Source organism: Equus asinus, chromosome 20 (genome assembly GCF_041296235.1).
Source record: "Equus asinus isolate D_3611 breed Donkey chromosome 20, EquAss-T2T_v2, whole genome shotgun sequence".
NCBI lineage: Eukaryota > Metazoa > Chordata > Mammalia > Perissodactyla > Equidae > Equus > Equus asinus.
This window is the reverse complement of record NC_091809.1, coordinates 86,311,795-86,334,407: the sequence shown is the minus strand read 5'-3', so window position 1 is coordinate 86,334,407 and position 22,613 is coordinate 86,311,795. Positions and strand designations below refer to the sequence as shown.

Sequence of the window (22,613 nt, the reverse complement as noted above, 5' to 3'; positions counted from 1 at the left end):
GTCACTTACTGGAGTACAGACCATATCCTTTCACCTTTGCAAATTTCCTATTATTTGCATGTTCAAAGAAGATGAAGAGTATGAGATATGCCAAAACTCCTAGTGGCTTTATAAATAGTATTACTACAATTCCTCTTAAGAATATATTAAAAAGGAATATGTATTTTCCTCTATATCTGTGAATAGGAAGTGAGGTCCCAGGTGTTCTGTTCCAGGCATGACTACCTTAAACCACACTGGCATTAGCCACACAGTCTTCCGCTTGCTGGGCATCCCCGGACTAGAGGACCAGCACATGTGGATTTCCATCCCCTTCTTTGTTTCCTATGTCATCACCCTGCTTGGGAACAGCCTGCTCATCTTCATCATCCTCACAAAGCGCAGCCTCCATGAACCCATGTACCTCTTCATCTGCATGCTGGCTGGAGCAGACATTGTCCTCTCCACATGCACAGTACCTCAGGCCTTGGCCATCTTCTGGTTCCATGCTGGGGAGATCTCCCTGAATTGCTGCATCATTCAGCTCTTCTTCATCCATTCGACTTTCATCTCTGAGTCAGGGGTCTTGCTAGTGATGGCATTTGACCGATTCATTGCCATATGCTACCCACTGAGATACACCACTATTCTTACACATGCATTGATTGGGAAAATTGGAGTGACTATCTTTCTGAGAAGTTATGGTACAATTTCCCCCATAATATTTCTTTTGAAAAGATTGACTTTCTGCCAAAATAATATTATGCCACACACTTTTTGTGAACACATTGGCTTGGCCAAATATGCTTGTAATGACATTCGAGTGAACATCTGGTATGGGTTTTCCATCCTAATGTTAACAGTGGTTTTAGATGTTGTGCTAATTTTTGTTTCTTATGTGCTGATTCTCTGTGCTGTCTTCCACATGCCTTCCCTAGATGCTCGCTATAAAGCTCTCAATACATGTGGTTCCCATATCTGCATCATCATCCTCTTTTATGGGCCTGGAATCTTCACCATCCTTGCTCAGAGGTTTGGACGCCACATTCCACCTCATATCCACATCTTGTTGGCTAATGTCTGCATGCTTGCTCCACCTATGCTGAATCCTGTCATTTATGGGATCAAGACCAAGCAAATACAAGAGCAGCTGGTTCACATCTTGTTTGTAAAGCAGAAACCACTTTGATGTAACTACTGAGTTTTCAGCATCTCTAGCTATCTGTGAAGTGGTCTATGGAAGTCGTGGGTAGGACAGTTCAGCTGAAACACTAGGAAATAGTTCAATGAATACAGTCTCTGGAGCAAGTTAACCAGGGAGGTTGCAGGACTTTCTCTTCCACTGTCAAAACAACCTGCGAAAGCAGTGCTATGTTTGACTGAGGAAACTACCTCCTACGAAGAACTTGGAACAGGCTGAATTGATTTTCAGAAGTTGTCTGACCTTAAGGACACTAGCCTGATCTTTAGAAATAGATGAAGTGAGAATAGCGCTCTGACCAAGGAATTTGTTCAGCTCTTCCTCACTGAGTTTCCCACTCTCTGAGATATCTTGTGATATCTCTAGGCAATCACATATAAACCTCTATTTTTTAATGTCCTTCATTCTAGCTATATGACATTCTTAGAATCAGTGATTCCTAGGTTTTGTAATTATTCCTACTATAATTTATATCCTTTATATAATAAGGGAATGTAAATGAATCGCGTGTTTTGTATTTTGCAGAACAATCCTTGAGGAGACTGAGGGGCTTGAGACGGGCCACTCCTGTGATGGCAGAATACTAATGTGTTTTCCGAAGGGGTGGTGTGTGCTGGGAGAACCGTGGGGAGTGGGAACGCCTCCATCTCAGTGTCAGGCCATGTTCTTCAAAGATCTCCTCCTCAGCAGGGCATTCAAGGTCTTTGATGACCTGGTTCCTGACCTCCTTTACAGCAAAACTTCCCATATCACTTTCAAAGCATCCTGAGCTTCAGACACACGAGGCCATTAATTCCTCGGCTTTTCCAGGTCATGCCATGCTCTCCATGTATCTCTGGTGTGTTGGAATAACCTCCCTTGACTTGTGGAAAACTCTTATTCCTCCTTTCATACCCAATTCTCATCTCAACTCCTCTGTGACTCTTTCTCTAACCGCAATTCCTTCCCAATGTACTATTGTTTAGTTGATAACTCCCGTTTGAGAAAAATAGTATATTGTCCATATTTCTTTTTTAATACTTATTTGACTAAAATCTATGTTCCTTGTAGAAAACATTAGACGTTATGAAAAAAGACAAATGTGACTTGGAACTAATAAATCCATAATCTTACAGCCCTCAACCAATTTTATTGTTGAAATTTTTTCTTTAGCTATATATCCAAATCTAGAACTTTTTTTTTTTTTAAAGATTTTATTTTTTTCCTTTTTCCTCCCCAAAGCCCCTCGGTACATAGTTGTATATTCTTCGTTGCAGGTCCTTCTAGTTGTGGCATGCGGGACGCTGCCTCAGCGTGGTTTGATGAGCAGTGCCATGTCCGCACCCAGGATTCGAACCAACGAAACACTGGGCCGCCTGCAGCGGAGCACGCGAACCCAACCACTCGGCCATGGGGCCAGCCCCTCTAGAACTTTTATATCTATTTCTACATCTATATCTGAATCAGTGTCTGTATTTTTTCTCCATCTGTATCTATACCTATATCAATCTGGAAGTATCATATGATACATAGAGTACCTATCATACTATGTAAATGGTCTGTAACCTACTTTTCTTTTCTAGCAGTACATTGTTGACAGTATTGGTTTCTAATATATATGGATTTATACAATCAATTACTATGTCTATATAAAATTTCATTGCAAGATTTTGCTGTAATTTATTTGATCAGGCATTCATCTTCTAAGTCTTTTTTGGACGGCATAATGGCTACATATTTACAAATTTAAGGCTCAGTTCTACTTGTTGCCTAAGTACACATCCCACATATGTTCTAAATAAATTACTTATAAGTATTGTCTTCTAAAATAAAATTCAAATGCTCCATGTAAGACAATTGGAAAACAACAAAAATATAAAGAAAATCCCTAGTCAGGAGAAATCCACTGGTAGCATTTTGGTTTACTGCCTGTCATTTCTTGTTCTATGCATGTTTATTTTCATTCATTTTCAATCTTGTTGGACATTTGGAGGTTTCCATTTTTAACTATATAAACAAGCCTTCTCTAAACATCTTATACATAAAGCTACTCTGATCTTTCCATTTTTATTTTAAGGATAGAATCCTAGAAATGCTATTGCAGACTTTTTAGATTTTTTGATGAATCCTATAAAATTGCACTCAGAGAAGATGCATAATATATCTCTCTGCATTTACAATGGGGTTGAGTATTTTCATTTTTTAAAACTTTGCCACTCAAAAGGACAAAAATAACATTGTACTGCAATTTTTACTTATTTTTTTTTTTGCTACTGAGGTCAAGCATTTATTAGATAGTCATAGTTCATCTCACGAAGTAGAGATAACTACATTTGTTGAGTACTTGTGATGTTACAGCACCCAAGCTAAGCATTTTATGTACATTGCTTCACATAAGCTTCATCTGAGCTCCATAAAATAAGTACTGAAGATGAGGAAATGGAAACTCTACCAAGGAAAATGGCAGAGGCAGGAACAAATCCATTTCTTGTTTATTTCTCAAGTTTCTTCTCTTGCCTACTAAATCTTCTAGAAGATTCTGGCTGTTCTTGCTTTTGCCCTTTTAACTCTTGAAAACTCTATGTTGCCCTTATTGCTTTTCAATATTTTTTTAATTTATTGATAATGATGTATGTTTTCACTCTCGTATTTAAGTATTTGTGCAATATGTTTGTCTTTTATTCTTAATATTTTTATAAACTGATTTAAATATCAGTAGCTATATGTATGTCTTTTATTTTGTCTTTTTCCAGTGGTTAACCACAGGAAATTCTCCTTAAGCTAGGATTTGAGTTTTATTCACATCCACTTCTCTATTTTCATTTTCTCATCTCTAAATTAGGATTATTTTATCAACATTATAGAGTTCTTTTGAGGATTAAATGGGTTAATGTATATAAAGTGTTTAGAATGGCATCAGGCATGTAGTGTTATATGTATTTGCTATTATAATTGTTATTTATTTTCATTTGTCATAATATCTTTGTTTCACATTCAACAATTTTTTTAATCTTTTATTTTGAAATAATTATAGGAAGTTGCAAAAAAAATGTAATGTACTAGAAGGTACTGTTTATCCTTCATCCAGTTTTCCCCTATGGTAACATCTTGAATAACTGTAGTACAATATCAAAACTGTAAAGTTGACATTGGTACAAACCACAGAACTTAGATTTCATCAATGTTACATGCACTGCTTGTGTGTGTGCTTATGTCTGTGTGTGTATAGTTCTATTATACGACATTACAGATTCATGGAACCACCACCATAATTCAGATACAGAATTGTTCCATCACCACTTATGGACTCCTTTTGTAGCCTCACTCACATTCCTCTCTTTCCATACCTAGCCTCTGGCAACCACTAATTGGTCCTCCATCTCTACAATTTTGTTATTTCATGAATGTTATATAAATGAAATTGTACAGCACATAAATTTTGGAGACTGGGTTTATTTTACTCAGCATAATTCCCTTGTGATCCATCCAAATTGCGTATCAATCATTTGGGTTTTTTTATTGTTGTGTAGAATTCCATGATATGGATGTACCACAGTGTTTTTAAACATTCGTATGTTAAATAACATTTGAGTTGTTTCTAGCTTTTGACTATTATAAATAAAGCTGCTATGAACATTCATGCACAGGTGTTTGTGTAAATGTAAGTTTTCATTTCTCTGAGATAAATTCTTAAGCGTGCAATGCTGAATTGTACAATACTGCATATTTAACTGTATAAAAAACCACCAGGCTGATTTCCTGAGTGGCTCTACCATTTTACATTCCCACCAGCAATACATGAGTCATCTAGTTTCTCTATATCCTCATCAACATTTGGTGTCCTTGCTATTTTTTATTTGTCATTATAATAGGTTTATTCATTGTGGTTTTAATTTGCATTTCTTTAAATGCTAAAGAATGTACATATTGTACATTTTCCATGTCCTTATTTGTCATCTGAATATTCCTCTTCAGTGAAATGTCAGTTTGTGTATTTTGCCTTTCTTTTTTTTGGTGAGGAAGATTAGCCCTGAGCTAACATCTGTTACCAATCTTCCTCTTTTTGCTTGAGGAAGAGTGTTGCTGAGCTAACATCCGTGACAATATTCCTCTATTTTGTATGTGGGACGCTGCCACAGCATGGCTTGATGAGCAGTGTATGTGTCTGAGCCCAGGAACGGAATCTGCGAAACTTGGGCTGCCAACGCAGACTGTGCGAACTTAACTGCTATGCCAGCAGGCCAGCCCTTGCCTGTTTTCTAATTAGATTCTTTGGTTTTTTACTGTTGAGTTTCGGGAGTTCTTTGTATATTCTAAGTATAAGACTTTCGTCAGATGTATGGTTTGCAAATAAATTTTCCGAGTCCCTACCTTGTCTTTTCATCCTCTTAATAAGGACATTTTCAGAGCAAAAGTTTTTAATTTTTTAAAGTTTTTAAATTTTTAAGTTGATAAGCAGTAAGGTTTAGCAATTTTTCCTTCTATGAGTTGTGCTTTTGGTGTCATCTGAAAACCTTTCGTACAGCCCTATTTCCTGGGGACTTTTTTCTATGTTTCTTCTAAATGCTTTATGAGTAGGCATTTTATTTCTAAGTCCACGATGAATTCTAAGTCGATTTTCATATAAGGTGTGAAGTTTAAGTCAAGGTTCTTCTTTTGCCTATGAATGTTCATTGCTCCAGCATCATTTGTTGACAAAAGCTGTTCTTCCTGTATCGAATTCCTTTGTGCCTTTGTCCAAAATCAGTTGGGTATATTTGTGTACATCTTTTTGAGAGGTTTTCTATTCTGTCCCATTGATCTATGTGTCTATTCCTCTGCCAGTAACACACTACCTTGATTATTGTAACTAAATGGTAAGGTTTAACATAAGGGCAAATAATTCCTCACACATCATTCTTCTTTTTCAAAATGTTTTAGATATTTTAGATCCTTTGCTTTTCCTTATAAATTTTAGAATAAGTGCGTCTATGTCTACAAAAATCCTTGCTGGGATTTTGATAGGAATTTCATTAAATATACAGATCAATTTTGGAAAAATTGGTATCTGACATCTTTGCTATGTTGAGTTTTCCAGTTCATGAACCTGGTATACCTCTCCATTTATTTAAGTCTCCTTTGATTTATTTCATCAGCGTTTTCTGATTTTCAGCATACAGATCCTATACATACTTTGCTAGCTTTTCACCTAAATACTTTTTTCTTTTGGGGTAATTAAAAATGGTACTTCTCATGTCTGAGCAGGCAAGCAAAACTAAAGAAAAAATGAACAAATGGGACTACATCAAACTAAAAACCTTCTGCACAGCAAAGGAAACCATCGACAAAACAAAAAGACCACCTAATAATTGGAAGAAGATATTTGCAAACCGTATATCTGATAAGGGGTTAATATCCAAAATATACAAAGAACTCATACATCTCAACCATAAAAAAACTAACAACCCAATTAAGAAATGGGCAAAAGATTGGAACAGACATTTCTCCAAAGAAGATTTGGACAAGAGGTACATGAAACGATGTTCAACATCATTAACTATCAGGGAAATGCAAATCAAAACTACAATGAGATATCACCTGACTCCCATCAGAATGGCTATAATTAACAAGACAGGAAACAATAAGTATTGGAGAGGATGTGGAGAGAAGGGAACCCTCATACACTGCTGGTGGGAATGCAAACTGGTCCAGCCAACTGTGGAGTTTCCTGAGAAAATTAAGAATAGATCTACCATATGTGATCCAGCTATTCCACTGCTGGGTGTTTATCCAAAGAATATAAAACACGAATGTGTAAAGATACATGCACCCCTGTGTTCATTGCAGCATTATTCACAATGGCCAAGACTTGGAAGCAACCTAGGTGCCCATCAAGGGACGAATGGATAAAGACGATGTGGTATATATACACAATGGAATACTATTCAGCCATAAGAAATTATGAAATCCGGCCATTTGTGACAACATGGATGGACCTTGAGGGTATTACGCTGAGTGAAATAAGTCAGAGGGAGAAAGTCAAATACCATATGATCTCATTAATAAGTAGAAGATAAAAACAATGACAAACACATAGCAACAGACATTGGATTGGTGGCTACCAGAGGAGAAGGGGGAAGGGAGGGGGGTGAAAGGGGTGATTAGGCACATGTGTGTGGTGATGGATTGTAATTAGCCTTTGAATGGTGAACATGATGTCATCTACACAGAATTGGAAATATATGACGATGTACACCTGAAATTTATATAATGTTATAAACCAATGTTACCAAAATTTAAAAATTTTTTTTAAATAAACTAAAAAAAAAACCGACTGAGAACAAAAGGGCCTTCCAGGATCTTAATTAAAATTTCTAAAGACTTCTGTTCTAGGAATAAGAGCATAAAAGACAAAGACTGAGTCTGACTGAAACCTGGCCTCGACTCAAGCTAAGTCCTCATTAGAGTGAGTGGTCCACTGCTTGCCTTATCTGTGTAACAGAAGACAGAGAAAACACTTGTGACAGAAGATAACATTATCTGCAGCCTCTATGGGTGTTTTGTTAGAATATCAAGCATAAGATTTAAAAACTACTAGACATAGAAAGAGGAAAAACTTGACAATCAGTGATCAAGGAAAAAGCTAAAAAGAAACGCAGACTGATAGATGACTCGGTAACTGGAGTTATCAGACAAGGAACTATAGAATTTTAATAAATATTTTCTTTAAGAGAGCAAAATATGGTGAAATTACTTAAGAGTATGAAGAATTTATCGAGAGAATTAGAATCTGGAAAACATTTAAATGAATATTATAGAACTGAAAAACATGCTTATCTGAGAATAAGCTTTAATGAATGAGCAGATTTTACACAGCAGAACAGGGTTAGTGAACTGGAAGATAGATTGACAGAAATAATAGAAACTGAAGTAGGAAGAAAAAAGTAATGGCAAAAATAATAATAAATGAGAATAAGACACATAATAGATACACTCAAAATTTCTAAATATATTGAGGAGAGAGAAAGTGGGGCAGATATAATCTTCAGGGAGATAATGGCTGAAAATTTTCCCAAACTGATGAAAAGTATAAACTCACATATTCAAGAAGCTCAGAAAATCCCAAGAAGGATACATGCAAAGCAAACCATACATGGTAACAAATATTCTGAAAAAAAAATAAATAAATAAAATCTTAAATGTTTCAAGAAATAAAAGCACAATACATTCAAAAGAGCAACAATAAAATTTTTAGGTGAGTTTTCAATACAAAAGGAGAAAGATGGTACTAGAAGAAAATTTTTCAAGTTCTGAAAAAAAAAAATCCCTGCCAATTAAAAATTCTATACCCATGAGTAATTCTTTTAAAATGAAGACAAAATTTAAACATCTTCAGATAAGCAAAACTTGAAATAATTCATCTCTTACATTCTTACAATAAAAGAAATATTAATCAATGGTGTTTGATAATACTTCTTTTTTGTTTTTGTTCTTTGTTGAGGAAGATTAGCCCTGAGCTAACATCTGCTGCCAATCCTCCTCTTTTTGCTGAGGAAGACTGGCCCTGAGCTAACATCCATGCCCATCCTCCTCTACTTTATATGTGGGATGGATGCCTACCACAGCATGGCTTGCCAAGCGGTGCCACGTCTGCATCCTGGATCCAAACCAGCAAACCCCAGGCTGCTGAAGCAGAACGTGCAAACTTAACCGCTGTGCCACCAGGCCAGCCCCTGATAATACTTCATTTCATGTTTGTTTCTATAGACAGAATGTTAATATTTTGTTAATATAATGGTGTGGCATATTTCAAAAGCAGTAAATAAACATTTAAAAATATTAGATCTTACAGCATTAAGTGGTAAATACAACAGAAATAGCAAATACACTTTTGTGGAGGATTATAAAATAGCAAAGTTGAACAGCCACCATATCTCTTTTTCAAAAACTTTCACTTAGCCTTTTTGGTGTAAATCATGTTCAATGAATAAATTTAGACAATTCAGACTAAAATTACTACAAAAATCACCTGTATCTTATGATTCATCTATATTCACCATTCATATGATTTTCACATAGATTGATGCATATTTGTGTAGGAAAATATACTTTAATGAATAACATTTAACTTTCTGATCTGGAACATACTTCTCTATCCTACAAACATATTTAGAGCATAGCTCAACTACCAAAGACATAGACCTACAACGTGGGTTAATTTCTCACGGCTCTATTGTATTGCACATAATGCACGTGCTGTCGTTAACTTAGGGAGTGTTACTTTTTAGAAATCGTTTCTTATACTTCACCATAATTTTTGGGTAATAATTGTTTAATATATTATTATTGTGTATATAATGCATCTTAGCCAAGCAGTGGGCTATTGTTAAATATTTATTTCCAAACAATTAACAGTAGGAATAAAAACGTCATGAACATATAATAAATTTTCACTCCATTTTGTGTTCCAGAAAACAGAAGTAAAATATATACATATAATTTATGCTAAAATTATAAGATACAGATGATTTTATTGTAATAATTTGTGTGAGAGGTAAAAATTTGAATATGCAGAGGACATTGAAAAGAATGGAAGAAGATACGTGCATAAGAGAAATAATACATGTACAGCTCTTCAAAGTTTAAAACACATCAGGAAAGGAAATTTCAGCAACTATCCAGGAAGTGCTGCTGTCTCCAGTTCATACTATTCCAATAGCCAGTCTAAGATTGTAGAGGTGCAAGTGATTTAAAGAGGTGAACTGATCTAGTTCCTAATGCTATGAACGAAAAAACTAAGCATCCAAAGACACTGAAATTAATGACTGATTAGAGGTTTTGGAAGAAACATGAACAAAATTGTCCCAATGCTGTTGCTCTAGAGACACTAATACATGGATTCATTTAACTAGTTTCTCGGCTGTACATTCCCATATCCTGATGCTAAATCTCACCTCATGCATGGAGAGAATTATCAAGAAAAGTACAATGTTTCCATCATCACATTCATTTCTGCCTTATGAAGAACATATGAACCACATGATCCCGGATCTGTTTGGTCTTGATTCCATAAATGATGGGATTCAGCATAGGTGGAACAAGAATATAGACATTGGCCAGCAGGACATGGATATGGGGTGAGATGTGATGTCCAAATCGCTGAGTGAGGACTGAGAAGATGCCAGGTGCATAAAAGAGGATGATGACACAGACATGGGAGCCACATGTGTTGAGAGCTTTGTGGCGAGCATCTCAGGAAGGGATGTGGAAGACAGCATGGAGAATGAGCACATAAGAAATAAAAATTAGTGCAACATCTATGACCAAGGTTGACATTAGAACAAAAAACCCATACCAGATGTTTACTTGTATGTCATCACAAGAAACATGGGCCAAAACAATGTGCTTACAAGCAGTGTTTGGGAGGATGTTACTTTTACAGAAAGTCAATCTTTTCAGAAGAAATACTATGGGGAAAATTGTACCGTAACTTCTCAGAAAGATAGTCACACCAATTTTACCTATAAGTGCATATGTAAGGATAGTGGTGTATCTCAGTGGGTAGCATATGGCAATGTAGCGGTCAAATGCCATCACCAGCAAGACCCCTGACTCAAAGATGAAAGTGGAAGAGAGGAAGAATACCTGAGTAATGCAGCGATCAAGGGAGATCTCCCCAGCATGGAACCAGAAGATGGCCAAAGCTTGTGGTACTGTGCACGTGGAGAGGACAACGTCTGCTCCAGCCAGCATGCAAAGGAAGAGGTACATGGGTTCGTGGAGGCTGCTTTTCATGAGGATAATGCAGATGAGCAGGCTATTCCCAAGCAGCGCGATGACATAGGAAATGAAGAAGGGGATGGAAATCCACATGTGCTGGTCCTCTAGTCCGGGGATGCCCAGCAGGTGGAAGACTGTGTGGCTAACGCCAGTATGGTTTAAGATAGTCATACCTGGCAAGACCACTTGGGACTCCACCATCTGTGAGCAGAGACAAGAAAAATATAGATTACATTCGAAGGTTTTCTTTGGTATCATCAGCACTTTTGGCACCTACCTGATCCCATTCAGTTCAGAGGATTCCAGGAGCTATGTTATATGTATTGACGAACAAGACTTAGTTTGTTCTCTAAATGATATCTTAATCACAAAACAAGATAGACATTTATATAGCTAAAGAAAATTAAATTATTACATCAATATCTTAGTTGTACAAAATAAAACCAATACAGTAACACAAGAGAAGTGATGCATTCTGTATTTGTGAAGTTTTTGAGAATGAGTACATATCCGAAGTTACCCTTACAGATAGTGTAACATGTCAATAGATGGAAGAAGTGGCAAAGAGAATTCTTCTTATGGGAGGCACAGAATAGAGCTAAGAAGCTCAGGAGTTAAGGTCTGGTCCACAGGTGAACTTGCATGTACTAGAGAGGTTGATTGTCTAACCCAAGGTCACTCTAAGAAACTTCTCAAACGCCTCATGAAGGTTTTCACAGCCTTGATCCAGATGCCTTCTGCATCCTGAAGAAGTCATCTCAATCTTTCTGCTTTGTTCTTCTAAGAGAATTACCCCTATTTGGAGCACTTCTCACCTCGTGCATGACACATCTCCCCTTAAGTTACTCTTTTGCCTGCTTCCATAAGGAGTCTAATGTCAGAGTATTTATTTCACAGATAGGAGCATATCTGACTACCTGTCAATGATCCCCCAATTGATTGTGAACTTTCCGTGGTCTGAGTAGTGCCTTTTTCCTTTGTGCATTTCCAGAACCTAGCACACTGAAGTACAGTGTAAGTCCTCAAAATGTTCAAGAAAACAACCCAATGACAAATATTAAATGAGTGTGGTAATGGGCAATGAAGTCATGAATAAATACCTTGGATGTTTAATAGTCAAGATCTGAGGCCAATATGGAACATTATCTGTAGGGACTCAGGGCTCTTTGGCACATTAAGAGCTAAAGAGCTCCTCAACCCCAGAGGTTCCTCACTCTCCCTCCATGATAGCACTTTCCACTCTACTAGGACATTCCATAATTGTAATCTGGTCCAGTGGTGTGCTGGTAAACTGGCTCATCAAAAAATATATATGTGTAGGGGCTGGCCCAGTGGCCGAGTGGTTAAGTTCGCACGCTGCGCTGCAGGCGGCCCAGTGTTTCGTCAGTTCGAATCCTGGGCACGGACATGGCACTGCTCATCAAACCACACTGAGGCAGCATCCCACATGCCACAACTAGAAGGACCCACAACGAAGAATATACCACTATGTACCGGGGGGCTTTGGGGAGAAAAAGGAAAAAAAATAAAATCTTTAAAATATATATATATATGTGTGTGTGTATATATATGCACACATATATATAAACACACACACACAAATTCAAATGAATAAAATAAAACAAAGTCTGATTTGTAGCATTTGCCAATTTCCGTGATGTATGTACTCCCACCATGGACCATTTTAAGCAACCAATATGTGTCGCAATATGCGCTATTGACTCTCATGAATCCGTGTAAATGGCTCCAGGACACAACTGCTCTATTCTCTCCAACTGGATCTATTTGACTCTAAAAGAGATCTTAACATTTTCAGCCACCTATTTTAGGTCCTATAACATATAGTCAGGAGTAGGTCTTCCCCGCTGAAATTTCCCCTCACCACAAAAAAAATTTCACTCACCAGCTTCAAACGGAGTTCTCAAGGACTAAAATGGGATTAGTTGCAATAGGATCTCAGAGTGATAGGGGCCAGGGAGCTGAGATTTTACACATCTGCCTGAAGCCCTAAGGGACAACTATGACCCCAGGCAGTGCAGACATAGAGCTGTCCTTTCAACAACACCCTTTCTGACCCATACATTTGGGTACTGTCATTATGTCCCTCCCACTCTGCCCACACCACTCCTTCCTCCACAACACCATTCCTGGATTATGTGGGCACATGTGCTTTCTTTTAATTAATTGATTCTTAGTATTACTGCACAAATATTCCTGTTTCCATTTTAGTGGGAATTAGCAAGTATTAATTCCATTTTTAGTCAGTATGAGCAATTTGAAATTAACATATAAATTACTTTTAAGCACTGATTATAACAAATATATTCCTTCAAAGTTTAGACAAACTGGAAATTAAATATATACCGTATGTTTAAAGTCATTTAAACTTTAGAATTTGTAATAATAATGTTTTAAATATTTACACAAGAATACTTTAATATCCTTTTTTAATCTATTTACACTACCCATGTTTTTCACCATCAACTACGAAAAACACTCTGTACTCTCTTTTCCTTTGCCTACCAAATAGTCTACATTTAATTTTCAGTTATCTTATTTAGCAAAGCTCCTCTTGTTGATAAAATTATCTCCTCCTTTTCATATCATGTTCACATCTTTTTATTTTTATTTAGTTTGTCCGAGTAAATATTACATACATATTTGTAAAGAAGAAACAGCTTCATGTCTAACAATCATCTTTGTGTTTGTGTATGATAAGAAATACACAGAATTCTAATTGAAATTATGTAAGAAGCTGATTCAAAAAAAAAACTACTCCTGCTTAAATTAGAAAGGAGCTCAATAAAAATTCTTACTTGTTTGTTTTTTGTTCTTGTTGATGATTATGATGAGTTGTACTTCTGCTGTATGAATATATCCATTCTCATTGGTGGAGGCTGTGATGATTAATGTTATCCACTAGTAAACTTGCCTAGGCCACAGTACCCAGACGTTTGGTCGAACACTCGTCTGGATGTTGCTGTGAAGATATTTTTAGATGAGATTAACATTTAAATCAGATTTTCAACTTGAGTAAAGCAAGATTACTCTTCATAATGTGGGTGGGCCTCATCCAATCAGTTGATGGCCTTAAGAGACAACAGAGTGAGCTCCCTCCAAAAAGTGGGAATTTTTCCTCCAGACTGTCTTTGGACTAGAGCTGCAACATTAGTTCTTCCCTGGGTCTCCATCCTGAAGCCTACCCTGCAGATTTAGGACTTGCCAGCCTCCACAAGTGTGTGAGCCAATTCCTTAAAATAAATAAACACACAAACATACACACACACACACACACACACATCCTATTGGTTCTGTTTCTCTGGAGAACCTTGACTAACACAGAGGTCAAGTGTATTTTTGTGGATATGTGTTTCAACTTCATCTGGGAAAATATCTGGGATTTGAACTGCTTGGTCATGCAGAAGATATATATCTTATTTCATAAGAAATTGCCAAAACTTCTTTCAAAGTGGGTGTACCATTTTACACTCTCACCAACATGGTATGAGAATTCTAGTTGCTACACATCCTCATCAACATTTATCTATCTTTATAATTTTAGCAATTGTGGTAGGACGCTAATGGTATTTCCTTTATGTTTTCATTCGTATTTCCTTAATGATCAATAAATATTAAGCACATTTTTTGCGCACTTGCTGTCCTTCTATATATCTTATTTAGTGAAGTGTCTTTTCTAACGTGTTGCCCAGTTTCTAACGCATTTCTTCTATTTTTATTATTGAGTTATAGGAGGTTTTATATAACCTGGATACCAGTCCTCTGTCAGATATATGTCAATGAATATATTCTCTTGGACTATAGCTTGCCTTTTCAATTATCTTTTGATGAGAGAAGCTTTTATTTTAATGAAGTCTGACTCACAAATGAGTTTTATATTTATGGTTATTGCTTTTTGTAACCTAGTAAGAAATCTTTCTCTACCCTCATGTCACAGAAATATTCTCCTGTTTCCTTCTAAAAGCTTTATGGTTTAAATCTTTACATTTAGATCTATGGTCATCTTTGGATTAATTTCTATGAACAGTATGAGGTAAGAGTAAAGATATATTTGTTTCTATATAGATATACAATTTTCCTAGAACCACTTTTTAACATGACTCTTCTTTACCCATCCAATTGTTTTGTCAACTGTGTTGAAAGATCAAATGTCCCTATAAGTAAGTTTCCATTTCTGGGATCTCTATTCTATTCCATTGACATATTTTTCTATTTCTATGCCAGTACCACAGTACTGAAGCTTTACAGTAAATATTAAAGTAGAGTAAGTTCTTCAGCTTTTTGTTCCTCTTTTCCAGATTGTTTTAGATATTCTAAGTCCTTTGCATTTCTATATGAAGTTTAGAATCAACCTGTAAGTTTCTGTTTAAAAACCTTGCTAGGAATATGATTGAGGTTCTAATGAACCTATAGATCATTTTGGGTAGAATTAAGTCAACAATATTGAGTCTTCCAATCCATGAAGATGGTATACCTCTCTCTTTTTGTTTTTTCCTGAGGAAGATTCACCCTGAGCTAACATCTGTTGTCAATCTTCCTCTTTTCGCTTGAGGAAGAGTAGCCCTGAGCTAACATCTGTGCCAGTCTTCCTCCATTTTACATGTGGGTCATCGCCACAGCATGAATGATGAGTGGTGTAGGTCCATGGCAGAGATCTAAACCCAGGAACCCAGGTCACTGAACCGGAGTCTGCCGGACTTAACCTCTATGCCACAGGGCCGGCCCAATATCTCATCTTTTATTTAGGTCTGCTTTAATTTTTCCCAGCAATATTTTTTAGTTTTCTGTGTGGAGATCCTGCATTTATTTTGTTAAACTTGTTCTTAAGTATTTACGGGGGCATTGATCCTATAGTCAATGAAATAATTCTTAATTTATTTTCTGGTTATTTGATGCTCATATATAAAAATAAATATATGTATATAATTTATTTATGTATTTTAAACTTGCATTCTATGACATTGCTAAATTCAACTACTAATCCTAGCAGTTGTTATGTCGATTCCTTAGGATTTTCACATACATATAAATCATCTGCAAATCAATACAGTTCTATTTCTTCCTTAGCAACTTGAATAACTTTTACTTATTTTTCTTCCATGATTGTAATAATGTTGAATAAAATTAGTGAGAGTGGGTATACTTGCCTTGTTCCCGATTTTAGAGAAAATTGTTTCATTTCACATTTAAATATAATGTTACTGGCTCATTTCACATGGATGCTATTTACCAAGTTTATCAAGTTGAGGATGTTTCCTTCTATTCCTAGTTGCTGAGAGTTTTTATTTTGAGTAAATCCTGAATTTTGACAAATGCTTTCTTCATATTGTGCAACTTCATAGAAAATATGGAAACCTCTGTAGCCTCATTCCTTTCATCACCCCATCTCTTTGCTATAGTTGTTATATGTATTATATATGTTCATACATTATAAACCCCACAGGATAGTGTTATAATTTTTGCTCTAAATAGTCATGTGTATTTAAAGAAATCAAGATGAAAATACATTTTTATATTTAATACAATATTTACAATTTCTGATACACTTTTCTTTCTCAGGAACCAAGTTTCCATCTGGTATCAATGGTACTATTTGTTTTCAGCCTGAAGACCTTCCTTTAGTATCTCTAGGGCTCATTGATGGATTGGACTATACTGAAAAACTGAAGAAGAGGGGGAATCAAGGACAATCTCAGATTACAGGTTCAAATAACTAAGTGGATGGACATTTATTAAAATGAGGAAGACTGGAAAAAAAAACTCCAGGAGAAAAACCAAGAGTTTCAGTAATATTCCCCTCAAGGACTTCGTAAGCACATAGGATTTAAGGTCTGGGATTTTCTTTGTGATTAGATTTTTAATAACAGATTTAATTTCTCTAAAGGAATGGACTATTCAGATTTTCTACTTCTTGTGCCAGTTTTGGTAAATTTTATATTTTAAGGAATTTTATTATCTTACCTAAACTGTCAAATACATTAGTCTAAAGTAACTGAGAATGTACTTTTACATTTTTAATATCTCCAGTGTCTGTTGTGATGTCTCTTATTCCAATCCTGATATTGGTAATTTATGTTTGTTCTTTTTTGTTGTTGTTTGATCTGTGTTGGAGTATATCAAGTGTATTAACCTTTTGAAAGTGCCAACTTCTGCCTTTGGTTATTTTCTCTAAAATATTTTAGTTTTAATTGTACTGATTTTTTATCTTTATTATTTCATTTCTTCTAGATTTTTTAAGTTGATTTGTTAATCCTTTCCCAGCTTCCTGAGGTGGAATTACAGACAATTGGTTTTCTACTTTTTACTCTCTTCTACTATACACAATTAAAGCCTATAAATTTCTCTCTAAGCACTTCTTTAGCTGCATCCTGCAGATTTTGATATTTTGTTTTCTCATTTTAATATAGTTCAAAATGTTCCTAATTTCCATGTGACTTCTTAACCCAATGTTATTTGAAGTATATTTTTATAAAGTTGTGGATTTTTAAATTATCTTTGTGTAATTGGTTTCTGTTTCAGTTTTGCTAATGGCAGACCAGATGCTCTGAGTGATTTCAATTCTTTGAAATTTGGTAAAGATTCCTTTATAACTTAACCCATGGCCAATTTTGGTAACTGTTCCATGTGCATATGAAAAGATTGTGTATTCTCTTGTTATTGAATGCAGTGTTCTATAAATATCAAATAAGTCCATTTTTTAAATTACGTTGACTACCCTCTATGTCCTATCAGTCTTATTAGTCTTTGTCTCTGTTTTCCATCAATTGGGAGATGTGTCAAAGTCTCCCACTATCATATTGGAATTGATTAATTTTCCTTTTACTACCGTCAATTTTTACTTTATGTATTTTGAAGCTATGCTACTTGACATATACAGATTTAGAATATTCATGTCTTTCTAGTGAACTTATGCCTTAATTATTATGAAATATCCCTCTATATCTCTAGTTATGATTCTTACCCTAAAGTCCACTCTCTCTCTTTTTTTGTTTTTGTATGTGTGTGTGAGAGGAAGATTGTCCCTGAGCTAACATCTGTGCCAGTCTTTCTCTATTTTGTATGTGGGACATTGCTACAGCATGGTGTGATAAGAGATGCATAGGTCCACACCTGGGATCTGAACCTGCAAACCCCAGGCCAACCAGAGCATGAGAACTTGACCACTACATGACCAGCTGCCCCCTCCACTCTCTTTTTTCTTAGTATAGCAATATGGGCTTTATTTCAGTTGGTATTTGCATGATACATGTTTTTCCATCTTTTCACTTCTAACTTTTCCATGTCTCTATACTTAAGATATTTCTTTGTAAGCAGTGTATAGGTTTTATCTGTTATCCAATCTGAATAAATACAGTTCAATTTATTTATTATTTTCTTTTATATTTTATGAGTTTTATGTCATATTTAAGAAATCTTTTGCCAAACCTGAGATTACTAAGATCTTCTCCTCTAGACGATTTCCTCTAGAATTTTTATAGTTTTAACTCCTACATGTTGGTCTATGATTCTTTGGAGTTAAATTTTTGTATATGGTGTGAGATAGGGATTAAGATCTGTTTTTGATTTTTCTGGTCATATGATGATCCAAATGTTCAAGCACCATCTGTCAAAATGAATGCTATTCCCATTGCATTGCCTTGTCACTTTTGCCAAAAATAGATCCTCTACTCAGCAAAGAGGACAGAGTAGAGGACTCCAAGGATCTGTTGTTTGGCAGAAACACCAAAAAGAATCAACAAAAACTGACAGAATCAACTTTCTGAGAACTCTGGAAAATACTCAAAAGTTTCCATCATCTAAGCAAATGTTGTCAATAAAAAGATGACTTAAACATGGTAGGAGAAGTTTGCAGTATTTTAACTTACCCTTGCTCAATCCCTCTCTCCTCAACTTAGTGGCAATCTTGAAGAAAGGAAACTAGCATTCCTTGTGTGGGTCTCTGCTTCTGGAGGGAGTAGGGTAGACCTTGTTCCCAAGGAACTCTATTTGTCTTTTTTGACCTGAGTGTTGCCTAAAAGACTGACACAAGGTGCTCTCACTTGTTTTGTCTAACTCTGAATTCTCTGGGGCATAAAAGCAGCTATATGGAGAATGTTTCTCAAAAACATTGAAAGGCAATGACCTGGGGCGTTTGCTGCCATTACCACCTGGGACAAAAGACTACAGTTGGTGCAAACAATAGATGCACCAAGAGATTGGTGAGGAAATCTGGAGAGAGATACTTTGGAGAATAAGGGCTTTGAAAAGCTCCTACTCATAATGGAGACTCTAGAAAGCCTCACTCAAGCCTAGGGCAGGATGCATGCTCAAAGAACACAAAACATACAAAAAATTGTTTGTATTTATATATGCTAGCAATAAAAATTGAAATTAAGAAAACAGTTTCATCTACAATACCGTCAAAAATTAACGCTAATGAATAAACTTAATCAAGGAGATGTTAAGACTTGTTCACTGAAAACCACAAAACATTGCTGAGAGAAATTCAAGAAGGCGAGGAAGAATCCTGTGACGTTTCATTGGAATTAGAGCCATCAGTATGAATTAATCATTCAGGGAGAGGGGAAAAAAAGCTTTTCTTCTTCCTGACTCTGATAAATGAAAGAACCTAGAAGCAATGACACCAAAATAGCAATGAACACACCTAGCACTCAAACTTGTTTTCTAAATCCTATTCACCATTAAATTATTTAAGGGATCTTAGAGACTAGTTTATTCCAAGGCTGAGGTGGAATATTATTAGATTTTTCTGGAACGTCTTGTGCTAAAATATAAGGAGGTGCTCAAAAAAATGATAGGGAAATAGCAAAGGTTGCAAGAGCCAGCTTGATGTAGCTCTCACTAGTCAAATCTTGGAGAATTTGAGTATAAAAATGAGTAATGATGGCACTAAATTATACAAATTATTGAATAAAAAAGAAACCATGAGTCCACACTAATACTGAAAAAACAAATAAACAGTAAACAGGAAGCCTATTCTTTACAGTAGAATATCAACTAGTAAATGTAACAGGAAATACCAAGTTGGAAAACCACCGTGTTGCAACCAACAAAATAAAAATTGATTCTGGCAAGAATCATCAATGAATGCTAAAACCCCTAGATGTAGGTTTTCTGGGGAACAGTGTATTTCACAGCCTCGAAGAATCGCCTCATATATTATGTATTTCATTGATTACAAGGGTGGAAGAGACATCATTTTAGTGGGGAAATCTGGTGGACCCACTTTAATTAATTGATCAATGATAACATCACCAATAATGTGACAAAAAACATAGCAGATAACTGCTGGTGTGATACAAGAAGGACACAGTATCACTTATGTAGTATTCTGGCCAAAGAAGTGTAGTCTGAGTCTTATCACGAGGAATACATTCAAATGGAGGAACATTATACAAAATATGGGACTATATTCTTCTTTAAAAGTGACATTATCATGAAAGACAATAAAAGGTTGAAGAACTGTTCCAGATTAAAGGAGAGTAAATATATGGCAACTTAATACAATATGTGGTCCTCAATTGAAAAAAATAATAATTAACTATGAAAAATAACTTTAAGACAACTGGCAAGTTTTGAATATGTACTGCATGTTGGATTATAGCATTGTACCAATGTTAAATATCATAAATTTGGTAATTGCACTGCTATATGAAAGAGATTGTCCTTGTTCATGACTTCACTCACATGTGGAAGATAAACAAAAACACACATTGATACAGAGAGGAGATTGGTGGTTACCAGAGGGGAAACGGGTGGGAAGAAGGCGAAAGGGGTAAAGAGGCACATGTGTACGACGACGGGGGGAAACTAGACTTTTGGTGGTAAACACGACGCAGTCTATACAGAAGTCAAAATACAATGATGTACACCTCAAATTTACATAATGTCATAAATCAATGTGACTTCAATGAAGTAAATTTTTTTAAAAAAAATAATAATGAGAGAGAGAGAGAATGTGGGCAAATGTTAACAATGGCTGAATCCATATGAAAGTTTTATTGGAATTTATAGTAATATTTATGTAGATTTTCTGCATGTTAATGTTACCAAAATAAGCATTTAATAGAAAAATAATATTTTATAAAGTATTTCTATAAGTTAAATAGGCATGGAGTCTTTCTGAGTAAGCTCAGTACACCATTTTAAATAGAAACCCATGAATTTATCATTATACAGGTACACACAAAGCTGTCTCTTCTTTACCAATATCTACATAACACTTACTTGGTCTAATTTAGTGACGATAAGACACAGAGAATATTTTAAAGGGTGGAGATATGTTACCAGCAAAAAGATATTAGGAAATGTGGTTACTGAGCATTAATTGCAGATTTACTGGCAGCCAAAGGAGAGAAGCATGGAGATTATTCCTTTGTCATGTACTGACTCATATAAATACATTAAAGACATTAAAATTTTCTCACTTTACCTAATAAAACATTATTTCATGTTCTAGAACATGAAGTGATATGAAAAATAGGATACAAATTTCACTTCAAGCTTGTCAAAATTACAAAGAAATCCTTACAAGAATGTGTTTTTTAAATAATCTATATATTCAATAGTCAATGTCTTTGTGCTGATTTAAAATGGGATTAATATTGTCTAATTATCATTAAAATAGAAACAGGAATATTTAGTGTAGTAACACTCACATTTTATTTATTGATTTACTTTAATTAATTTATTTAATACATGTTCACACTCAATCTAGGGATGGAGTTGAGGAGAGGGTGGCATTGGCGGGCATAGAGAGACATGATAACTCGACCCATGTGTATGCAATGGATGGGGTGTTGTTGAAAGTACATCTTTAAATCTGGGTTCCCTGGGGTAGTAGCTTACCCTAGAGTCTCCAGAAAAATGCATAAAAATCTCTGCTCCCAGGTGCCCAATGATCCGAGTCCTCCTTGATTCATCACACACTACGCTATGAAGACTGCATTTGAACAGGTAAGTTATTTACTGATGTGGGGTAAACTTCTATGGGAGGAAAAAAAGAGAGTATTCCATCAAGACTAGAGGGTTATGGGGTGTAACGTAGGTGTTTGAGAATATTCGGACATTTGTCTGACATTAAGTAAGCAGAGTGAAGGAGACCAGAGTCACAAATGGGGGTTATCCTAGTAGAATGAAAGTGGTGTTTGGGAGGGGATAATGAGAGGCTCTGGAAGCCTTCTCAGACTGGTGTGCCAAGAACCCCTGAGCCCCTCCCAAGAAAGGACTGCTTAGGCCCCAGGTCCTGCCTACTGAGAATATTCTACTGCTGTTTTTTTACTTTCATCTAATATTTCTGTGTGCTAGATTCTGGACATGCACAGATCAAAAACAAGTTTCAGAACTCAAGGAGGTCACAATAAATGAAATAAGAATTTTAATGATTAAACTCCTTGTAAAAGTAGAGGAAAGGGGTGACTTTTGGGGAGATGGGTCTCTCCAGCACATTCCTGTCATGGTGAACATTAGAAGATGGTGGGTGTCCTCTGAATAGGACCAGTTCCCTGAACAGCACAAAGCAGAGGAATGGAGGTGACTTCTCTGGATGCTAAAGATACCTGAATCTCATCAACCTTCATGAGGAAACCTTCAGAAGGCACTTGAGAAGCTTTTTTCAGATGACTCTTAGTTGGACAAGCAGCCATGCTAGTTTAGGCAATTTCTCCCATAGATCAAT

At 35.8% G+C, this 22,613-nt stretch overlaps 1 protein-coding gene and 1 pseudogene across 1 annotated transcript; one reads left to right on the top strand and one right to left on the bottom strand.

Moving 5' to 3' along the window:
- The first annotated feature begins 217 nt into the window (after positions 1-217).
- Positions 218-1,168, top strand: LOC106831619 (olfactory receptor 52B4-like). Its single transcript, XM_014841920.1, has one exon. The coding sequence runs from the start codon at positions 218-220 to the stop codon at positions 1,166-1,168; it is 951 nt and encodes a 316-aa protein (XP_014697406.1).
- An 8,976-nt stretch (positions 1,169-10,144) lies between these two features.
- On the bottom strand, positions 10,145-11,089 carry LOC106831717 (olfactory receptor 52B4-like; annotated as a pseudogene).
- Between the last annotated feature and the right edge of the window lie 11,524 nt (positions 11,090-22,613).

Bases quoted from the DNA above. Each gene is read 5' to 3' on its own strand.
- LOC106831619 (XM_014841920.1), top strand. From the start codon at position 218: ATGACTACCTTAAACCACACTGGCATTAGCCACACAGTCTTCCGCTTG.